General features: G+C 37.5%; 1 protein-coding gene across 1 annotated transcript in view; it reads left to right on the forward strand.

Moving 5' to 3' along the window:
- LOC114150047 (leucine-rich repeat transmembrane neuronal protein 4) overlaps positions 1–15,030 on the forward strand; it is a 117,026-nt gene extending 101,996 nt beyond the window's left edge. The window contains exon 3 of the mRNA XM_028026227.1: positions 8,692–15,030. Within this exon, the coding sequence (XP_027882028.1) occupies positions 8,692–9,015 (324 nt within the window). The 3' untranslated portion in view covers positions 9,016–15,030. The remainder of the gene's footprint in view (positions 1–8,691) is intronic.
- Positions 15,031–23,768: the final 8,738 nt, after the last annotated feature.

The raw sequence follows: 23,768 nt of genomic DNA on the forward strand, positions 1-23,768 counted from the left end.
AGATTCAAATTGAAATAAACATATAAATGTACTTGAATCGGCCTTAGTGGTTGCTATAGCTTAGCTTGATTTAGATACAGATTTCTCAGTGTGAATTGGACACATTTGTCTTGTAGGGAGCACAGACGTGATATTTGTAACAAACCAACACTACAGTAAATAAACAAACTGATCAAAATTGAACATGAAAATATTTGACTTAAAGAGATTTAAAAAGAAATGACGCCAAAGCCACAGACCCTGCAGTATTGAATCATGTTACAGGATCAGCTTTAAATGTAATTCTTTTATTCTTGTATTTGTTCATTAGAAGCAGCAATGGTCAAATAGAGATATGAAACAATAGGAAATATTGCAGGTTGCTGAACAATTTGTTGATGCACACACATTCCTTTACACATCCTGATGGGCTGTCTGGAAACAAACTGATGATGTTTATCTTCACACCTCCTCAGACATACTGCTCTGGTGAAAAGCTGACTGGTGGGCTTCGTGTCATTGAGGCCCGCCTAGCAACATCTGAGTTAAGCTGACAACCTCCGCATGCTGCAGAAACAAACATTTGAAAGAGAATATTCTCCCACATGGAGACAAACAGTCAAATACAAATATGCAAAAAAAAAAAAAAAAAGAATAGCTCACGCACTCATGGTCTTACACCTAAGATTTACACTGTAGACAGATTATTGTGATTATGGAATACTCGCTGGTATCAGACTATAGATGTTTGTTAAGTCATATTTTAAAACTGTGTTTAAAACGGTTAAGAGAATAGTGAATAGTAAGTTATGTTAACAACGTGTGAATGACATTGGATTGTGTTTGACACAGTTGTGTTTGAATAAGTTAATGTATTTAGAACAAGACACAAGCAGTGTCAGTTGTTTATTGCCCATATCCACTAGTGTAGAAAACGGTTTGGTCTTAGGCATAGAAGGTTATTAAGATGCAAGCTTTCATATCCAAAACAAAGTGTAACAATAAGATTTCAATTGAACAATATGCAGTGAAGGAAAAAAAACAAAAAACATAACGACTGTGCTCACTCATTAATTCCACTTCTATTAAATTAACCACTTGCAGTGTTAGTCACTGATCACATATTCAGTTTGCTCCAAGGAATGTGTTATTGTCCTCAGCTCCAGTAAGCACTTTGTACCACAGTACCACCCTGCAGAACATTATCTTACTGAAAGGGTTTGGTGTAAGTACTGAAAATTAACAATAGATGTAAATTTCTGCCAGTACTAAATACAAGTAGACTGCATTGTGGCATTTCTTAAGACATCTTAACGGATCAGAAGAGAAGAAAAGGCACATAAGCAAGATAACAGCTCAATTCAAATGCAGGAAATATGATTTTAAGAAGCATCACTCAACAACCTAATCTCACTTACTTAGAGATTGATTACATTTATTTCAACTCAGTTCAAATAACAGTTGTATTAATTACATAAATTCTGACTCTGCCCAAATAAATAAATTCAATTCATTGTTTCATGCCAGGTAGTAATAAAAAAGTACATTAAAGAAATCCAATTCAAGGAACCAAGTCAATGATTTTGCAGCAATCCCTCAATGTGAGTAAGCGTGTGATTAACTGTTTCTTTTTACATGGAAGAAACCTTCAACGGGAATACTTTCAGAAAGAAGGAAAAAAAATAAACTGTGAATACACAGTTAAGTTAAAGCTTTATCAGGAGTTTCATCCAGAAAACAAAGATTAAGGAAAGGATCACAAATTGAGAATATAGAGCAATTAATAACAATAGCTCTGTGAAAGGAGCTACACAGGAATGAGACATACCTAAACATAGAAGCCCTGGACCAGAAGTACTTTGTATGGAAAAGAAAAACAAAGATAACGCAAACGGTTATGACAGTAATATCCCTGTCAATAATTTCAACTAGCAGAAAAAATGCACAGCTTCACAAGGAAACACTATGGAGAAAAAAGACAGCACACACATACTGGTAACAGCTCCCTCAATGTCTCCATTAAAAAAGAAATACAGCTCAACATAGAAGGATGCAGCCAATAGAACTTTCTATAGAAAAGTATTGTTTAGTGAGCATTTAAGCAATTTCAATTTCAACACATTCATGTTTTGCTCTAGTAATTCCCTTTAATGCTATTTTGCAGTTCCTTGCAAAGGAAGAATAATGTACATTTTCAACAAAAATACTAAAGATTTATGTGCAATTGTTTTTAAGAAGGAATAAAAATGTTTTTTTTTTTTTTCTACCATGAAATACATATTAATTACAAATTGTAAACATGTTTCAAGTAGTTACAAAAATAGTGATTGAAATAGGAAAAAGCTAATCCAAAGTAGCAGTTCAGTGGGTGCCTTTTGCAACTCCTTTTCACTTTTTTATGCTTCTACGAGACACAATGCAGTGACATGAGAGGATCAAAGTGTTTGGCAGGGAAAGCGGCAGACTTCTGAACCGTAATGCTGCTAAAGCCTAGGGAGACATTAGCATTGTATGCCTGTGGCACTGTTGCTTCTTCTTCAGCTGCTCATAAAAGCATGAATGCAAAAAAAAGAAAGCAAACTTCTAAAGGGCACTGGAAAGCTGTAAAAAAATAAGTTATGGGATTTGGGGCTTTTTAAGAGATGGCATGACTTAAATTAGAACTGCCGTGAGACTGTTTGCAGTATCAACATGTAAAAAAACAAAACAGTTGACTCAGGTTTTTCACATTATTTAGATTTAAAACACACATTTGGAGGTTCTCCAGTCAGTAATGATAAACTGACATTGACTTTGACAGCAACTTAAAAACTGTTTATACAAGATCCATGACTGTCGAAATAAAATCATGCATGAAAAGCAGCTTAAGCGTTTTAAGGTGCACTAAAACAATTCCAGTCAACCCTGCAGAAGCATGCCAATCACTGTGTTACTGAAACACATAGAGATAAACGTTGGAAGAGATCCAAAGAAGCAGAAAGCAGTCCAGTTGTTTAACATAGAGATGCAGCTTTTCTTTCCTCTCTTTATGCTAATACCTTCTGACAGCCAAGGCCAAGTTATACAATACACACAGGTGCATCTGCACCAAATTACTCTGTAAAAACAAAGCTCTCTGCACCAATGGTAAGTGAGGAATTGGTAATTTCAGATCAGCTTTAAATCAGTGTTCAATATGATTTACTCTTTTGACGGAAATATGACTTACTCTTTAGGTACAATCAAATTACAAAATAAAGGCTTCAGATTTATTTTGAAGTCTTTAAAATAAGGTTTCAAAATATTTCCTTAGTCCTTATTGTCTATCTTAACAACAAGGACTTAACTTATACTTGAGGCCCTAAAACAATATTTTGTCTCCTTTAATCAGATTCAGCAACACAGTTGGCTAAGATTTTGTAAAAGATTTATGTAGTTGTTTCTAAGTTCATGAGGTTCTATGTAAGTAACTGGCTATTATGGTAGAATTACACACCTCGAAAATACTAGTAAAGCAGTTAACTCAGGATTAGGTTTGCTTGGTTTTGTTATGCTATTATGAGGCTCAAGCTTTTACAATCTATAAGACTCATACCATAGCTCAGACAGAGATGTCTTTAATTTCTTATTAAAAGATTTAAAAAGCTTTTTTATTAGCCTGGGGTGTTTGTGGACTGTAGGCTATTAAGCTGCTCATGTTTGCTGTAGCATCATAATAAAGACCATACCAATGATTTGTATTCTGAGCTCAGCATTAAATGATCGAGTCGTATCTGAATGAAGTAAACTTAGCTTTTGTTTGGCACCTTTTTTTTGTCGCTCCTAAGCTGGTGTCATCAAAATATAGTGATCAATTCATTTAGAAGTTCTACAGTGACCAATGTCTTCTATTTTTTTAAACACAAATGTATACCTTAATACAAGTTCAAAACAATGTATAGGGTCAAACCGTGCAGAGGATATGGCATGCATTTGATGTGAGAATATTCATTGGAATCATTAGAGACTTGAAATTTGACTTCCTATTTCTGTAACACAGTAACCCAAATGTGGCACATTCTACCTTTTTATGAAATATATAATTGATAAATATTTGGCAGCTTGTTTTGCATTTTAATGGCAGGCTGTTCATCCACCCGTCCATCCATCCATCTCTTCAGTTTCTTAAATAGCTCTATCTTTGCTGCCATACAGTAAGAGACAGGTTCCACATTTGACAAGTTGACGTTCCATCAAAGAGGTAACAAAAAGGGAGAAATTACTAAAAGTGAAGGAGATAAAAAAGAGAGAAGAAATCAAAGTCTGAATAGAAAAAGCTTGTATTTCCATTCTGCACCAATCTGTTCTCATTTTGACTTCAGAGATGGCTATGTTGTATAAGGACTCTTAAAAAAAGGCACAAGGTGTTCTTGGCACCAGTAAATCTGCTGAAGCCATTTTTCAGTGAGCACGTGTCAAAGTCCTTCTGAGGAAATCAGATAAAATTTCAATTAGGAAATTGAGACTAAAGAGTTACTGTTTTCAGCTTTTGATTTTACACTTTATGCTGTAGATATAAAATTTTAACATGATTCCATAAAATCCTAATAGAATGACAAAATATCTCATATAACATTAAGGCAGTGTTAATCATTGGCTGTACAGTAACCCGATCTGCTCATAAGGAAGTTTAAATACCCTACATAAGTAGGTTAAAGTTATATCCTCAAGTGGATACTTCTTTTTTTATCTCTGTTTTGTATTTAATGGAAGCAGAAAAAATATTTTAACAGTAAAATCCTTTTTTAAAAAGAAATATTTGAGAATTTTTGTTTTGTTTTTCCATTTCATCAGAACAGTCTATTCAGCAGCATGGTGGCTATGAAAATATGTAGCAAATACACTTTTCCTATTTCTATAAATCAAATTAAGAAGCACTTCAAGAAAAAAATGCTGAAGTCACTCGACAAGGACACTAATTGTTGATATGTGTGTGGGTGTGGGTGTGTGTGTGTGTGTGTGTTTTGGCTACAAACTGAAAGCCGTAAGCCTGCCAAGATTGATTTTCTCATGAATATGATCTTGTGAATACTGTGACAATGCAGTTTCCAGGTTACAGAAGAATATGTCAGACAAAACATTCAAATGCATGTACAAGCAGCCGTACCAGTAATCAGGTGTGAGAACAACATTTCAAGGCCAGCCCTGCATCCATTGCAGGAGCTGCAGTGGCAAGAAGCAAGTTATCTTTTTGTCAATTCATATCTATTAAAATATGTCCATCATTTGGGGCAGCACTCTTATTGAGAAAATAGCCAAAGAGGTCAGTCTGAGTTATTTATAAATACCTGCTTGTGGAACAAGATATATAGATTATTACAGCGTCATACAAGTTTTCAGAAATACTCAGCATAACATAATAAAATCATTTAGGATTTTTCTGATCCTGATGATTTCAATGAAGTAATATTCATTTAAATGTTCGAGATCAAACATAACTTTGCAAATAGAGAAGGCTTGATTTCCATGACAGCAATGCCTCTACAACTGCATGTGTCCACACCGATAAAGAACAATGTGAGGGTTTAATTTTGTGTACACTTTTATTGGGTTTTATTTGTTTTGGTTTTTTTTCCAATTTACATTTTTGTCTGCACTGTAGGGTTTAGTATATGTACAAATGTTGATAGCGCTACAAAAAATCCATCCGCAGGGATATACATTAGTGAATGAAATTTTTATTTACATTTTCTTTACAGCCCCTTGTACTGTACATGTTTATAGATCCTGATGCCTGCAAAATGTGTACAAATTTTGGAAATGTCCAGACCTCTAAGAAGGCATTTCATTGACATAAGAGTCCACAGAATAATAACATCTCTTACACCACTTTTGGTTTTTGAGACTAGACACAACCTTTTGTTACTTACAATTTGAAAACATTAGGTAATCAAAAATTAAGTCAATCATAGAGAAAGTTTCAAAATGGCATGGATTAAAAGTAAACCATATGAATAAAAAGTATCACATTTTACAAACAGAAAAGATTCACTGCTGTTTATTTTCCCTCCGACTTTAAAGACATTTGGAAGCAAAAAAGATTTGCTTTATGTACGGTGACCAGATGTGAAACATTTGCATATTTGACTGTCAACAGACTGCAGGGTGCAGGGAATTACTAATGTCCTGATGCTGAGAGGCAAAAAGGCTGACAGCATTCCTAATGAGCCAGCTAGACCTTTCTACAATAGACTCTGACTAGAAATAGCACATTTTGTTCACAGAAAATGATGTGAAAGACATGTTGGGTTGCTTTTGTCCAACAGAAGGGAGTCCGTGTTTCATTTAAAAAGAGTCTTAACATGGTTTTTTTTCATAGCAACTCTTAATGTAAAAAAAACCCACTAAAGATAATTTCTAAAAACATACTTAGTCTTTTTCTCGTTCAATAATCTTGTCTCTTAGCCCCTCTTCAATTAAACCTTTACAATTGTTCGCTTCCAGACATTACTTGCACAAGGGCAGATTTATAGTCGGATAATTTGTCAGAATCTGCTGAAATGGTTAGTGAGCGAATATAGGTTCATTAATTGATTGGATGTGGCCTGGGAGTGAGGGAAGCAGCACTGAGGTCTCTGATGAGAGGGGGATATGATGGTGTGGCAGCGAGAGGAGCAGGGCTTGTGAAAGGTTTAAAAACTGAAAGGGGAATGGAGGGGGAGTAATCCACTGAGTGCCCATAATGTAATGAGTCAGCCTTGCTTAATGGAGTCTATTTGAGGAGGGAAGGAGTTAGAAAAAGTATGCAGGGTGGTGTTCCTGGAGGTGCTCAGGTGTTGCTGAGAAAAAAAGGCTAAACTGGAAGGATCAAAGGTGGTTGAGCATTTGAGTTTTCTAAATGAATAATCATCACACAAACAAAAGCTTTAAAGCAGGTCAACGATTGCAGCTTTGGTCTGTTGCTAAATTTTTGTTGTTGTTTGTTTCATTTATGAAACGTAGCTGACTTTAATTCTGAGTGACTTGGTCAAAGATTTCAGACCTTTGTTGACATATTCCAACTACTGTTACTGAAACATACACTATAATCCCTGTCTATGAAAGCATGTTTGGGATTGGTTTGAACATTCCTAAAACACAACTGTTGAGACACCAAGTGAGATATAGAAATATTTATAGTTCATAAATTAGTCCATAAATTATTGATAATAAATTAGCTCATGCAATTGGTTGCATTAGAATCAAAATAGGAAAGTTATGCTGGAAAGATGGCATGGTTGTGACACTCTCAAGTCAAGAGAGCAGAATATTATTTGTGTCTTATGTGTTGGGACCATATCTGTTGTTCCTGCAGTTATTTTGTCATATGCAAGTAGTCGGATGAGTTCTCTCTCTGCTAGCCTGCAGTGATTTTATTTTATTTTCTTCAGGTCAGCTGCCATTTCACCCTGCTGTTTTCATGGACTGTTAGAAAATTTCCTAATTGGCAAATAAGTGTGTGATTTAAAGTTAGGAAGACAGGGTGTCACAAGAGACTCATCTGCTTGTTTTGGACTGTGTAAAGAAGTGCAGAGGGAACGCAAGTCCAAACACATGGACAGATGTGATGAGTGCTCCTGGCTGTGATACAAGTAGCACAGAACTGGAGATGGCACGGGCTTATGTGTTCCAGCTTTACTACTAAAGTTTGAGCACAAAACCATCTGTGCTTTTGCTATCCTTCAACGTGGCTTGTATACTTTCTTTGCAAATGCAAGCTATATTGAGATTGCGTATTAGAGAACAAGACCCCGGAAACTCAGACTTGCTCAAAATAGTATTTCTTCAATCTGTAAGGTGCAGCTGTTGTAAATGCATAAATTTTAAATGGTATCTAGGCCGGTGCTGAGACTCAGGTGGTCACCATGTGAGGGTATTTACAGTGAGCTGCCAAACGGACTGGGAACAGGAGGTCCCAGAGTCTTAATGAACCGTTTAAAGCATGGCAAAATTATTATTCAAAGGTTGGGGAAATTCAGCAACAACATGCTGCAGCAACTCAAGTTTTAAATGTTTTTTTTTCATGTTTTTGTTTTAGATGATTTGTTATTAAAAATTGATTTGTGTTTATTTGATCTAACATCTTAATGTGTGATATTTCATAAAAGTGAAATGGTACAAATGCAGATTATTGGCAACAGAAAGAGTGTGGAATATGAAATCTGGAGAAAAAGTGTAAAGTAGGCTTATACATGTATAAATTTCAGAAAGATGAACAAAAGAGCATTTTTACTGTACTCCATTCAACCTCAGTTTAGCCTGATCCCATTAGGGTCAGTCAGTCAGAAAACCAGCTGATTCATGTCGACTTCCCAGTTTATCTCTCAACGACTGGGGTTTGAATTGGCAAAGGGGCAAGCAAATCCTGAGTAATTTCTATAACACCTACAGAAACAGTTAAATGTTTTTTTGTTTGTTTGTTTTATTTTTCTTATCCCAAGCTTTAAATTTGATTTTGCAATATTGTGCTGTGTTCTTCAGTGTCAGAAAAGAAGCAAAAAAGTCAGCATATTGTTACTTTTTCTCAAGTCCATATGAAAACTCTAGATTTAATATACTGATTCAGTCAGATTTTCTGGTTGTGAACCTGGATCATTAATCTAATTTTTCTCTTTCCCCTTCTCCCTCTTTTTCCTATCTCCTCTCTTCACCATGACCCTTCCACCCGTCCTTATCCCCACAACATTTTGCATCCTCCTCTTTTCCAATTTTCAGGTCCCCCACCAGATGGGTGCCCTAACCTTTTACCGCTATGAACAGCCCATTGTAGACTACTGCCAGGCCCATCAACCCCTGCGGCTCAACATGGGATACGAAGGCCCACCTCAGGGACTGGAAGGACTTGAAGACCTGGGGCCATGTGACAGGGGCACAATACAGACGGTGGCCTTGCCTGCAGTGCCCTCTGTTGCCAGCATAGGTGGCCCTGTGCCAGGGGCCCGGTCCCCTCCTCCGCCCCTCATGCAACAAACTGAAGGCCCCAGCAGCGGCCCTTATCCTCCCCCAGAACGCACCGGAACTCTTAAATTCGGACGCTAAAGAGTCTGGCCGTTAGAGGTGGGAGAAAAGGCTGTGATTCACCATTGCTTTTGAAAGGAAGGGAGCAGGTGAGGTGGTTCAATGGGGCCTTGTTTTTACCACATGGACGAACGGACTACATTTTCAAAATATGCCTGGAGGGTTTTGGCACTGGAGATACACAGTCTTATAGTAATATAATATGGTGGGACATTTATCATTCTGAATTTTTTTAAATGCAGCTCATAGAAAAAAAGCCCTTACTACCTACTCATGAAAAGTAATTTAGCAGATGATGAAAAGAGTTGCTTTGTGGCCTAATCTGGTCTTCATCATATCTGATGTCAGCCCAATGGCTTACGTGTTCACAGTGGCAGCAGTCAGCTTCTGCAATGTCAGGAGTGAAAGGGGACGTGCAATAAACAAAATGTCTCGATCATAGAACAGAGCAGTAACGCGACAGATCTCTGAGGTTTTGTGAAGCACAGGAGGCTTCTTACTGTAATTAGAAAATTCATCTCACAAGCTGTTGACAAAGTGAGACCTGCATTATCGTTCCGGAAATAATCACATTCAGACTTTCTTTTGTTCTGTTTTGTTGGATGTTGTATTTAGAACTGAATTCAATTTCTGTGCATGTTAAACCAAAGAGTTTATTAAGGACTTTCTTTAAGGCACATACATAAAATATCAGTTGTATTACACAACAAGCCCCTGCCAGTTCGCACTTAACCGCCAAAGCCCCCTGCTGTTTATGACAAACTTTGCAGATGAGTAAAGCACTCAAGCATGAGTCAGGTCAGATAGCTGAACTGATATGTTGGACAGATTTATTATAGTCATGAAATGTATAAGGGAAACCATGAACAACAGCTTCCAAAGCAGTATGTTCAATAAAAAAAATCATAATAACAGAAAACATATAGGTGCCCTTTAGGAAGTAAATGGCTAATCACTGTACGTGAATATACCCCAACTGAATGACTCACTTTTCTTTAGGAAACCTTTCATGTGGATATTCATGAGAAAATAAGTACATTTAGATGATCATGTGTACATATTATTCAAAAGGTTGAGCCTATTGAAAGAGAAACCACTCTCACTGCCCCAAAATTGTCATTTGAAACAAGTCAATGATTGACTCTCATCAGAATGGACTACAGAAGGAGCACCACGCTCCTCCTTCCCTGCCGCCACAGAGAACAACACTGCTGACTGGAGGCATGTTAAACCAGCAAGCTGACTTCTCTTTGACCTGCATATGAACCCACGGACTGTATTGGGAATATTACCAGACATGTTTATTTTTTATTTGTTTTTGTTCTAAAAAGCGTGCAATGGAGTTTTATGCACTCAGTAACCCTGTGGCCGCTGTGTTGAGCACTTCTTATGGAGCCGTTGGGGACTTAACATACAGCAGCGACAGGCTGTCAAGTATAGTGTCTGGCTCGGGCCAGAGTGTTGTGGAAGCTGACCACAACAAGCCGGTGTGACACACAGTTCAAACAGATCAATGCATCCTTACGATGGGAATATGTGAAGCAAATTATTGTTTTTTTTTTTCTTTCTCTCTTTTTGAGATAAATCGAAAGTTTCTAAGGTGTTTAAAGATGATGTCAAGAAATTCCATAAGACTCACAGAGGGACTAAATAAAACAGAACTCAATTATTGTGTAAATAAAAAAGTCTTTAAGAAGAAAAAAAGGTACAAACTTCACTTCTTCTGAAACACAAACTGTGAACAGAAGAGGAGCCTTATTGACGTTCCAGTGGGAATATATTACCAGGACGACTCGGTGAGGAGGTTCCTATTGTAATGCTCTTGTTGTTTCAATGATAAATATTTTTCTATCTGCTCCCTTCATGATATTGCCATTTAATTCAAATGATATGGAGATTCTTTCTTAAACCCAGTTCATTTTACCTAATCACATTTTGAAGGAAGGATTGAAACCAGTATTATTTGTGAAGTTCTCTGAACGGCCTCTGTATTCTTTGTTCTCACACTTGTACATGCTAGAGAGGTATACCTTCAGGTTGTGGTCACATGGTTTGTTATTTGTAACACAGTCTGTTCGCCAGGTTTTAGAATTTCCATGCTATCTGCCATTCAAAGATTTCCTGTTTGGAGAAGAAGTGTGCTAAATTGTGAGAAAAGGTGTTCTTGTGCCATTATTTTTGTATGCGTTCTACCAAAAACCAGGCCCAGACACAAGTGACTCAGATGTTATCACCGCATTGCAACGTCAAAAGGGTTCATTCCCGTTTATGTACAGGTCATCACATTAAAAAAATAAATAAAAATACAGTTGAGTCACTCGATACGGTTGCTTTTTAGTGCTGGTGGAGTTTACTTTGTAATTACAGCTGTGCCAATGTCTTTATAATGGGAGCTCTCAGTTCTACCCATGTATTATTGTCTTGCCTTGCTCTATATCACTCCTATTAACTCCCTGGCCTGAATTTCATGTGTGCTGCTTGGTGACTCAGGTGAACCTGTTAAGCTTAGTTCTATTTCTGTCCGCATGTTTATATATTGGGAAACTTTGTCCAGCTGGGGAAGGAGACAAACCGTGAGACAGATATTTCCAGCCAGGAATGGCCTAGAACCAGCAGCACGTGTCTCTAACCACATCTCTGTTTCAAACGCATTTCATTTGCTGACCCGTTCATGCTTATGTCTTGTCTGATATGAAATTCCCCGACATTCTAAGCTACAAAGAAGAAAAACGCTTGTATCAGGCACGCAAAATCACATGAGAAATTTTCCTTTTATATTCCCTCATGTATGTCATATTTATGTTTGGTTCAAAACATTAATATTAGGTCAATTTTGTTGGCAGCAAAACATTAAAACTACTTTGCCCTCCACATGTAATTAGAAAATTGTAATGAAATATACTGTATGTATTTAAAGTTACAAACCAGTGTTGGATTAATTATGACTACATCCCTGAAAAAAATCAGATATATTCAGCGGAACTTTGAATCTTGCTGCCAGTATTTATCCAGTCTTTTGTCCATTTCTTTTGCCTTCAGAGAGCTGGAAGCGCAAGTGCTGCATGCTGTTGATGCATGCATGAGCTAAACTCCAGGATAGTCTGTGAGACCCACCCAGTGCCAACACTTTTTATGTTCTATACCGCTTTGTTAATAGTTTTATGCACCAAACGGTCCATTCATCCCTTCCACACTCTGAGTTAGGGGTCAAGTCCTCACAAGGATTAAGTGTTTCCCTTTTTTCTTCTTGCTTCAGAAGATAATAGTCAAAGTCTAAGGAAAAGCTGTAAAAACTTACGTACTTGAGAGTTTACGCTCAGAGAAATAAATATGCCTCTCTTATGGGAAAGGTACGGCAGAGAAGATATAAAGGTGAAGACTTAGCGTGGGCTGGTATGAGGTTCTCACAACATAACAACCCCAGAGAAAAACATACAGTTTAGTATATTTATTTTATGATAAATACCATGGATCATAAAATATTTATCATAATTATTATTTATGATATTTAGACATAACAGTTTAACAAAAATTGTATTATATGAGCACATTTATTTTATTAAAACAAAGCTATTGTTTCAGCTGGCAAATTAAATGGGCTCAGGTATCATTCCTCTAATTGGCTGATTAACTGGCATACAGCTTGTAGCTTAGGAACTGCTGTTTTAAGATAGTTTTACCTTAATAAAACTATCTTTATTAAAGTAAAACGTAATAAAGAGAGATAAAGATTTTTCTTATTTTTATTATCATGGCTCACAGAGAGTCTCGATGTGGTACTTTACATCTTGGGTCCCTGTATGTTTTACAACCAGAAATATTTCAAAACACCAAAAAGCTTCTTTGCTATAAGCATGGGAATAATGTGTTCTATATAATCATAGAAAAATCCAGAATAAAGTTAAAAGAACTTTAAACAGTAAGAAAGGTAGGAAGGAAAAATGTACCGTTTTGAAACTAATTAGAAATGCTACAAGAATTTGTCTTCACCTAGAATCAGACATTTTTTTTTAACTCAGGCATTTTTACTGTCTCTACAATTAACACTGGGTTGACTTTGTTTAATGCTATCTTTGCTAACAAAGCTAATTGCAAATAAATGATGGTTTAAATTTAAAACTCCATGATCATTTTATCTTTGCTTTCAAATAGTAAAAACCCTATTTTACAGTAACGTCTTTCAGTGTGTGTGACATCACATTTCCTCATTTCTTGAATTCTCCTGGCAGAAAGGTGGAAAAAACAATTTCTAAAAAATTTATTTCTATATTGTAGTTTTGAAAGAGAATCTCAAATCAGCCAATATCAGACACAAAACATAAAAGCTGCAGATTAGATGTCGTCCATAAAATTCTGACTATTGCATCTCAAAATGTAGCTTTTCAAAACCTGACTATATGTCAAAGCCAGAAAGTAGCCCATACCTGAAGAATGTATGTTATATAAAAAAAATATGGAGACACAAGTGGATAAATATAAGATTTTTTTATTTCATTACTGTTGCAGATTTCTGAGCAATCTAAGTAACTTTTTTTTTTCTGTAAGACATGATACAACCTCACCCAAACTCTGACTTTAAAGCTACATTTTCAACACAGTTAAAACAAAAGACATCCTAAGCTGTATTATATTATCCATACTCTTACAAAAACACATAATTCACAATAATACCGACAAGTCACTATTAACTTGCCTGTCTAGTGCATACACAGTCATGCATAAACGCATATGTACACACAAGAAGCAAAGTAATAACAAAAAAGGACATTGCATATATCTTGATAAACGATAATAAACTACTGCAGGACTTGACAGCTATCCATTCCAGTTCACCCAAGGCCATCTGTGACGGTTCACTAGGAAGTAATACATTACCTGATAAACAGAGTTGAAAAATTAATTTTGAGCCAGACGTGGATTTGCAGCTTGTTCTTCTATGCCATACATCTGTGTCTTACCAGCAGGCAGTACTGGAGTATGCCTATACAGCACACATCCGTGGGTCTTCAGAGTCAAGTTAGCGTGTGTACACATGGAGTCTGGGAAAGGCTGGGAGAAAATATGCTAATCCTTAAGATGTGCCAATTTCCAGTTGGATTTCCTTGAATTTGCTGGATGTATTTGGTCCTACAACATTGAGACTTTTTAAAGACAATGAGACTTGAAGCATTGCAACTGATTGAGCTCCCCTGCATGTACCCAGACGGCCTGTTGGTGTGCGTATGTGTGTGTGTGTCTGCGTCTACTGTACAGCAGCACCTACTCCTCTACCTCCTCTGAACGAACATCACCATTACTGATGTTCTTGCCAACCCGCGCCCCATTGATTATTGTTCCACGCTGTTTCACATTAGCAGGAAGTCTTTAACCTTCGACCCTCGTTGTTCCAGCTTTGTTTTTCTGCCATTGCTCATGTCAGAGGTGGCACAGAAAAAGAAAGGCATGATCATTAACCTTTGTCGGGAAGACACACATTTTCGTTTGTCTGACAAAGCCCTAATTGGATTTAATGTAAGCACTTAAGAGAAGAAGTTTTTTTTTCTTTTATTTAAATGGGCTTAATTGTTCTCTTGCAGTTGGAATGAGAGTGCCGTGTGAGAGCAAGCAGCAGGATCCTGACAGAGAGCAATATCAGAATTAGTCATTGTTACATGTGGGGTTAAACGCTTTTCTGTTTTTATTTGATTTTCATAATTTATTTTTTAATGTTTGCTCCTTTCTGAATCCTTTCCATCCAACCACAGAATCCCCACCAACTCGGTTACATCCATTTCCTGCACAGAGCGTTGTTTCTTTTTTATGTAAGTTGTAAATATGTGCTTTACTGTTTTCTTTACTAGTTGGTTCGTTGTTACTTTTTTAAAACTTTTATTTTGTTTTTTAATTATTATTGTATCAAAAACTAAGGCATTTTTTTTCTGTGAAGACCTGGTCCAAGCGCAAAAATATGGCTCTTCTATGAGTATATTATTGTCAGAAAATGTTTTGTAAAAATTTTGATGATGATATAAGAAATAAAACTATAAAGGTGGGAAAGCTTTGTGTTTGTTCTCTCTAAAACCCCTAACTCACCTCATCTTTTACACAGCGTTGCAATAAACTACTTTTTCAGAAGAGAAGATAGAAAATATTTTTTCCATGAATTAATTATTTGTGTTTTGTTTTTCTATCAAGTTAAATGTCACAAAACAGAGGTTCAAACAGCTAATAACAATTAGAAAAAAGTCAAAAATACTTCAAATTTTACTTTCAAATTTTAACTGCATTATTATTTTCTGAACTGCTGACTTGACAGGTGTCCAGAAAACAGTCATGTACACGGTTGACAAGAAAAGGAAGCCTCAAACTGTCATTGTTGGAGAAGCTGGTTGTTCACAGAATTCTGCCTCCAAGCATAATGACAGAAAATTGCAATAATTAAAATTGTAAAAAAAAAAAAGCTTGAAATATTTTACTTCATGTGTAATGTATATCTGTTCAATTCTTAGATCAATAAATATTGCTTTTATATGCAATATCCCATTTTTGAAGTGAACGTCAAGTCTGTCAGTTAAGTTCAGTAAGTGAGTTTTTTTATGTTCTTCATTTGATTTTTATTTCTCATCAAGCTTAACACATGATGGTAGCAAGCACATAATATTTTACTGAACTTTGCAACTTTGTTTTTTTTTTAACTATCTATTTATTTCTTTATGGAGAAACCAGTTATTGTTATAAAGCCCTACAATCTGCCAGCACACTTGGTGTTTTTTTTTTTCTTGTTCCATTTTTCACTAATCAATAGACAATCTGTGGCATATCTGATTCCATTTAAAATGTTTGCAGGACAGTTTTTTTTTCAAGTGGTTTACCCTAGTTTTATTCAACTTATACATTGCAGCTCCCACTATCATCACAGACTTTCTGATTATTTTACTGACATTGAAAAGACAGAGACAGGCATCAAAGGAGTAATCTTGGTAAATGTGAGGGATTTGTTATAAGTGTAAAAAACACCAACAGTATGGGAAGAGAGCACTGCAGAGGCGGCTGATCTGTTTGCTTCAGCCTGCTGTCACTTTAGATGCACACGTCATGCCATCACTGCCTTGGAGGAACAAGACAGGGCCGCTCACAGTCCAGCTCACAGCAGTTTTCAGGACATGAGGTCCCTCTATCTTTTACAATTCATCTCCATTGATTGCGCACCTTAAGGAGGACCATGAGCACAAATGTCAGGAGGTTATTCAGTATTTTTACATCAAACGTTAAAAAACTTGTTATTGTCTAACTGAGCCAATAGAGAAAAAGCATGTACTTTGGCAAAATGTTTACATTTAGAGTATTCGTTACTGGCAGTCCATAACTTAAGGAACATACAGTTCCTGTAACAAGGACATAATACAAAAATATAGTACAGTCATACTTTAAAATGTTACCAATTCAACTGAGTTAATTTATTCAAACATTCAAAACACATGTGGTGTCAAGGCACTTTGTAAAAACCGTCCAGTTCAGAAGCTAGAATTTGGATAAAAAAGGTAAACTATTCTGTCACACTGTGAAAAGTGAAATTATACACAGTTTAATTGCACAGAGTAAGTATTTCATGCCTTTATTTCTTGCACATTTGTTGATTATGGGTTACAGGAAATAAAAGCTCAAATCTTTCTGTCAGAAAATTTTAATATTATGAAAAATTGAAATAGTGGAAATAAGACACCCACTACCCAACAAATGCAGATAACCTAGCAAAGCAACATGTGCTTGCTTTACATATCAGCAATGTCACAGTCTGATCACCTCCATGCCATGCTGCACCGATGCAAACGCACTGAGTGCATAATTATGAAAATATAGTATGATTCAGAAATCTCAAATGTCTGTTGAAAATAACTTGAATGTGTCTTATTCATTTTACTTCACTATAAAGCAGAGTGCCATATATGGAAGCATTTGTCTTCAACAAAGCTGTCCTGGATTCAAATCCCAACCCTGAGTTATTTACTGCATGTTTTCTCTTGTCTCTGTCCCTCTCCACCTACGAAGGCCACTAGAACCAAAAAAATAAAAACAAAATCTGGAGTGCAAATTTGTTTGACACCACTGGTATGTTATCACCTTAAGGTCATTTATAGTGTATTGTCACAAACTGACAAACTTTGGTCTTTACCGCCTCTCACATAAACAATTTTTTAGGCCAACTCACCCTACTGACCTCTCATTACTAATACAGACTGATATGGACTATTTCCTGCCTGGAAACTGGGGATAAAATCTATTCAGATAATCCAAAGTATGTGCATCGATGCTCTAGAACTCTTTTATTGGTTTTTGAAGATGCTTCAAGTCACATCCCAAAAAGTCAACTGCTTCGAAGGAGCAAACCAATATAGGATTTATGCATTAGACTGAAGGCTAACATAGGATACAAAAGCTTTCTCAAGTGTGTTGTCAGAGATCCAGTAGTTTACTATACTTTGGAGGTACCAGGTTTTTCTCAGAAAAGGCCAACCTTAACTGAAAGGTTAAAAAAGGTCCATCATTGCTGAAGGGTCAGCCTCTTTCAGCTGATTGCACACAGACATCCTCTTCTCTGTGTGTGTGAAAAAGCATGTAGCTCCTGTTTGATTAGCTAGGTCAGAGGGCCTGGTAAGGATGCAGTGTCTGATTCTCAGTGACCTTTAAAACTGTGTGATAGTGGTATGGTGCTGGTAACTCGCTATTCCAGAGTGGAGCTGGGAATTCATTGGTTTACGTCTCTGAGATTGGTTGAGTGGGGTTAGTATCCATGATTGTATCCATGATTTCTGCAGCCTTCTCACACTCACATAAAATGTAAGAAATGTAACTCTCAGGGGATGTAAAACGTCTCGACTTTTACAACCTGTACTTGCATTTCTGTGTCTCTCTCCATTTGGATCCAGCTGTTGTTTAAATGTATCCAAAACTGGGGGTCTAAATGGAGGCTTTCCTGCTCCCCCTGGCGTTTTCTTTTAACTCACTGCACTAGGTCTTCCCTTTGACCTGAAATGAGCAATCAGCATTAAAAAAACACAATTTACGTTCTGCTCTAGTTGCTCTTTTTTGGTTTTGTCCTTTTATCAAGTCTTCCCTCCAGTACTTCCCTATATAGGCACATATTCTCTCGATGTTCTAAGAAATAGTCTTTATAAAATTTGTCTTTTCCCTTTAATAACACACTGACCCGGAAAAAGAATAACCAACCAAGCAGCAAAAATAAAGATTTGTGTGACATCTAAAAAAGATCTGATAGCTTTTAGGACCAGGTACATTTATTACAAACTGAAATCTGCTTAAGGGAAAACTGCCATTTGGCTTGGCACTTCTCTCGTCCTAGTGGAGGATTGTTGTTTACAGCAGTGGTTCTCAAACTTTTTTCAGTGATGTACCCCCTTAAAAATATATTTTTAGTCAAGTACCCCCTGACACGGGCAAAACATTTTTGGAATTAAAAAGGGGTACAGTGCTGTAAAATCACTGTCTGATTTATTAAAGCCAAACAACTTATATCAGTGAACCTGACAAATACATCCATATTGCAAACATTGCATGGTTAAACAAAAAAGAAAAACAGAAGACGGTGACCACCAGGAAGGTATAAAACCAGTCAAACCGTTTTATTTTAAAGGATATTGAAACTAAATACTGAATATAAAATTCAGTGCATGAACACGCATTTATATTTTATCGAACTTTTCACAAAATAATTTTTCCCAAGACTTATTATGAGGAGCCTACTGATTTTTTAAAGATATTTTGAAAAGCTTCACGTACCCCCTGCAGTACCTCCACGTACCTCCATTTGAGAACCACTGCTCTAGGGTGTCCCTACGCTCTTTCAGGTCTCATACTGATGTTTCCAGTTTTGTTAGAGCCAAATTATAGACAGCGTTTCACCAGGAGACCTAGAGTGAGGAGCCCCGCCCCTTTCCCCCTTGCGCCTCAGACAGAGTTTGGGGAAAAAGATGGCGGTCGTTCTTCGTTCGCTAAAGCTGTTCTTGTTCACAGGTTAGTAGTGTGAAGCTGGTGGAAACTGTCCCCGCTAAAATGTAAATTTACAAGTTCATTCGGTGCTGATTTCGTAATTACTTGCTAGACGTGTTTAGACGTTCGAGGGAAAAAGAGTGATTTTGTTTCATAATTACGGTTTGTAGCTATAACGGTCGTAAAACAGCCGTTATAGAAGTTTGCTACATGTATCTAAACTTCGATACACTCTCCGACCCAACCTTATTAAGATTTCGGTGGTATCCTGACGGGTTGTGTTATCTTTTGATAGGAAGTGTTAAAGTTACTCTGTTACATGTACCGGAAATCAGTTCTCATCAGTTTCAAACATTTATTATAGACGTTACCACTTTTCCCCTACTACCCTGTAATTGATTCTACTGTACTAGCTTAAGCTAGATCTAGTCCTCTAAATATGCCCATATTAAATTATAGAACTAATAATATGATTACATTTTTCAGAGTTATTACAATTCAAAGAAATTAGTAGCCTTACAATTTCACTGAACTTGAGGAATAGTTTTCTTTTTATGTAAATCTGTAAGATTTAAATCGATTGTTGAATTGTTTTGATTTGGCCCATGGATGCTGTCACAGCTGGTGGGGGCTGATGTTGTTTATTGACGTAGATGGAATATGGTTGTTTTGGAGCAACGGAAGGACACATGGACATGAATGCACAAAGGAATGTTCAATGTATGGTTGCATGATTTCATGATTTTGACAATTTGTAATAAAACAGACAGAGTTTGGGGAAGAAAACGGCGGTCGTTCTTCGTTCGCTAAAGCTGTTCTTGTTTACAGGCTTCCCACTCGGAAGAAAGGAGAAGAAGAGACAAAACAAAACAAACATCAATTGTTACAACTGTTTCAATACAGCTGAGACATGTAACATAGGTATAAAAAATATTTTTTCTGAGGTAACAGCCTTCGATGTCATCGATGACATCACGTCCGTCCCTGATTGTCACTGATGACATCAGACCGACAAAACGAACGTGATGTCATCGATGACATCGCAGGCTGTTCCTTCAGAAGTGCTTGAATAAGACGACCACGTGGTAATGTGAAGGCGTGTGAAGGCCCTCGCACCGAACGTGGACGCGAGGGCCTGTGAAGGCCTGGGATCCTTCAAGGACCTGGCCTGTGAAGGCCCTCACACCGAACGTGGACGCGAGGGCCTGTGAAGGCCAGGGATCCTTCATGGACCTGGCCTGTGAAGGCCCTCGCACCGAACGTGGACGCGAGGGCCTGTGAAGGCCAGGGATCCTCGAATGACCTGACCTGTGTGAAGGCCCTCGCACCGCCACGTGGACGCGAGGGCCTGTGAAGGCCAGGGATCCTTCAAGGACCTGGCCTGCGAAGGCCCTCGCACCGAACGTGGACGCGAGGGCCTGTGAAGGCCAGGGATCCTTCAAGGACCTGGCCTGTGAAGGCCCTCACACCGAACGTGGACGCGAGGGCCTGTGAAGGCCAGGGATCCTTCATGGACCTGGCCTGTGAAGGCCCTCGCACCGAACGTGGACGCGAGGGCCTGTGAAGGCCAGGGATCCTCGAATGACCTGACCTGTGAGAAGGCCCTCGCACCGCCACGTGGACGCGAGGGCCTGTGAAGGCCAGGGATCCTTCAAGGACCTGGCCTGCGAAGGCCCTCGCACCGCCACCTGGATGCGAAGGCATGTGAAGGCCCTGGCCTGTGAAAGCCCTCGCACCAGCACCTGTATGCGAGGGCCTGTGAAGTCGTGTAAAAGTAGTAGAAAAAGTTGAGTACCTTTCTACCGTTTCTACTCTCTGCTCCTTCCATGCGTTGCTCTAGAGCAGTGGTTCTCAAACTTTTTTCAGTGATGTACCCCCTTAAAAATATATTTTTAGTCAAGTACCCCCTGACACGGGCAAAACATTTTTGGAATTAAAAAGGGGTATAGTGCTGTAAAATCACTGTCTGATTTATTAAAGCCAAACAACTTATATCAGTGAACCTGACAAATACATCCATATTGCAAACATTGCATGGTTAAACAAAAAAGAAAAACAGAAGACGGTGACCACCAGGAAGGTATAAAACCAGTCAAACCGTTTTATTTTAAAGGATATTGAAACTAAATACTGAATATAAAATTGAGTACATGAACACACATTTATATTTTATCGAACTTTTCACAAAATAATTTTTCCCAAGACTTATTATGAGGAGCCTACTGATTTTTTAAAGATATTTTGAAAAGCTTCACGTACCCCCTGCAGTACCTCCACGTACCCCCATTTGAGAACCACTGGTCTACAGTATGCAGAGAAATTTTGACCCATTCATCTTTGCAGAATTGTTTTAATTCAGCCACATTGGAAGGTTTTTGAGCATGATTCTTTAGACCAGATGTAAGAGGACACAAAAGAAACTTCTTACAGTCAAATACTTTATTGTAGCCTATCCAAGCAGGGCAGAGGTTTGCATGTCCTGCCTTTCATTCTTGGAAGCTGCTCTTTCAAACAGGAGCTCCTTTGATGTCTCTATCAATCTCACATAAGGGTCCTACTTATGGACTGATTCTATTGTGGCAGTAGGAAACTCTAAAGCAATAGTTAACTTTAAAATTGTTATTGCTATTTGTTAGCCAGTCAATGTTTTCTCATACTGCTAGAAAATTGTTATATCTTCCTTGCCACATTTTAGTACCCAACTTGTGGCCACATAGGCAGTAGTCTGATATATAGCTACAGCAGACTGTCAAGCTTACTGTACACATCTTCATATCCAGGACCAGGGAAAAGTTATGACAATTCTAAGGGCCCCTGACCAACAGGGGGCCCTCCACAATTTATTTATTTATTTATTCATAGAAATAAAAAAAGGGGCTATGTCAATTACAAAATTAATCATATTGTGTTTTCTAAAATAGTTTTTAGCACTAAAAATCAAATGTTGCCCCTCCCAGACCAAAAAGCAGACATCCATACTTGCACTGAAACCCCCTGAATCTGCATGAAATGGTTCGTTTCTGCTTGGAGAGCTTGACTGTAACGTGTTCAGCAGCAGTCAGTGGAAGACAAGAACGACTGTGGCTGTTACTATGCCACCAAGAAAAATAATAAAGTCAGGTTTTCAAAAGAAATAGAGAAATAGAGAAAGAAAAAAACAAGAGTGTCAATTTATAACCCAGTTTTTCTCCAAGAGAGGTGGGTAGACTGTGTGAGATTATCAACCATTTAGCATAATTAGCTCAGCTTCAGACTACTATTTGCCTCCATTTCACTAGCATTCTACGAACGAAGGAAAAAACTTACCAACATATTTACATGTTTAACTTATACCTGTACCTTTTACCACACTTAACAACAGATGAGTCAGTCAGCAGCAGCTCTGGCCCACGTCCCTCCTGACCTGCCCTCTCCTAAGTGAAAATAAAAAAAATTTTTTTTTTACATATTTGTTAAAACTGTCATTATGTTGTGACAGTATGGTATAGAAATAATCTGTGAAAAATTTACTTCATCTGCTTTCTCCCAGTACTATCTAGAAACAACTAATGAGAGACAGGAGAGTTTTAGTGCCGTCAATCACAATCTCATGTGGCTGCTCATCCTCCCTCCCCTTGCTCTGTGCTATGCTGTAGCTAGCAATAACGATAACAAAATGGTGGAACACTACTAAATGTTCCACCATTAGAACATTTAGTAGTGAGTGAATGAGGTTGATTGACAGCACTAAGACCCTCCCCCTGGTTCTGATTGGTTGTATTTGGCCAGAACATTGCATTACTCTACCCAGCAATAGTAATTCAGGGAGGAGGTGGAGAAGATTGATTGATTATTTTCACAGATTATATGTCTCGTAACAAACTGTCACGACATGGTGACAGCTTTAACAAATATGGAGAAAACATATTTTTTATTAAAGTTATATACTGCAGCTTGAATAAAATGCAACTACATAGCATTTTTTGATAAGCCTGGATTGCTTCATGTATATTTTGCATGTTGCCTATGACTGTTGCTCATGGGGAGAGACATTTCAGCAATCTAAAAGTAATAGAAAAAATTTAAGCCACCTACTTGCAAACTGTATGCAGACTGTTTCATGTAAAATTCACGAACAGTAAATATTGTGCTAGTATCAGTATTAAACCAAAGAAAGCAAGGCAGTTGCAAGCCTTTAAAATTGTGACGCTTTTGATGGGTCAGATAGACTCAAGAAATTGTAACAGCAGCTGCGCAGGGTGGGGGCAATTTCATTTTTTGTCATGGGGCCCAAGATTCCTGGCGGCACCCCTGTCCAGGACTTATAAAATAGTTCAAACTCACTTCACCAGATAAAGTTGCGAACTAAAAGCAACCAGAAACCACTATGTGAGACAGAATTCACTCTGACAAGAAATATTTTTGCCATTTTAATATTGGATGCTTCTTTTTCTAATCAAATTTTCACTTTGCTAATTACAGAAGATTCCAATGTCCGGACAGGAAAGAAAGGTTAAAGCAGTGACATTCTAAAAAAAACCCAAAAAACTTCAAAACCTTGAAAAAGCCTAGAGAACAATTGGTCAACACCACATTAAAGATTGGAGCAAAGTGCAACTCTTTGAAAGCACATTATGCACAAACTGGGGGTGTTTTAAAATAGTTTTGTTATTAAAAAAATAAAAATAAAAAATACTGTATTTATGCACCTACATACCCACTTAAAATACAGACAGACATGAATATTCAAATTCAAGCTCACTGCAAATTGGTTGTCAAATTTCTGCTTTACATGAACATGTTACATA

The sequence above is a fragment of the Xiphophorus couchianus genome, chromosome 8 (assembly GCF_001444195.1).
Source record: "Xiphophorus couchianus chromosome 8, X_couchianus-1.0, whole genome shotgun sequence".
NCBI lineage: Eukaryota > Metazoa > Chordata > Actinopteri > Cyprinodontiformes > Poeciliidae > Xiphophorus > Xiphophorus couchianus.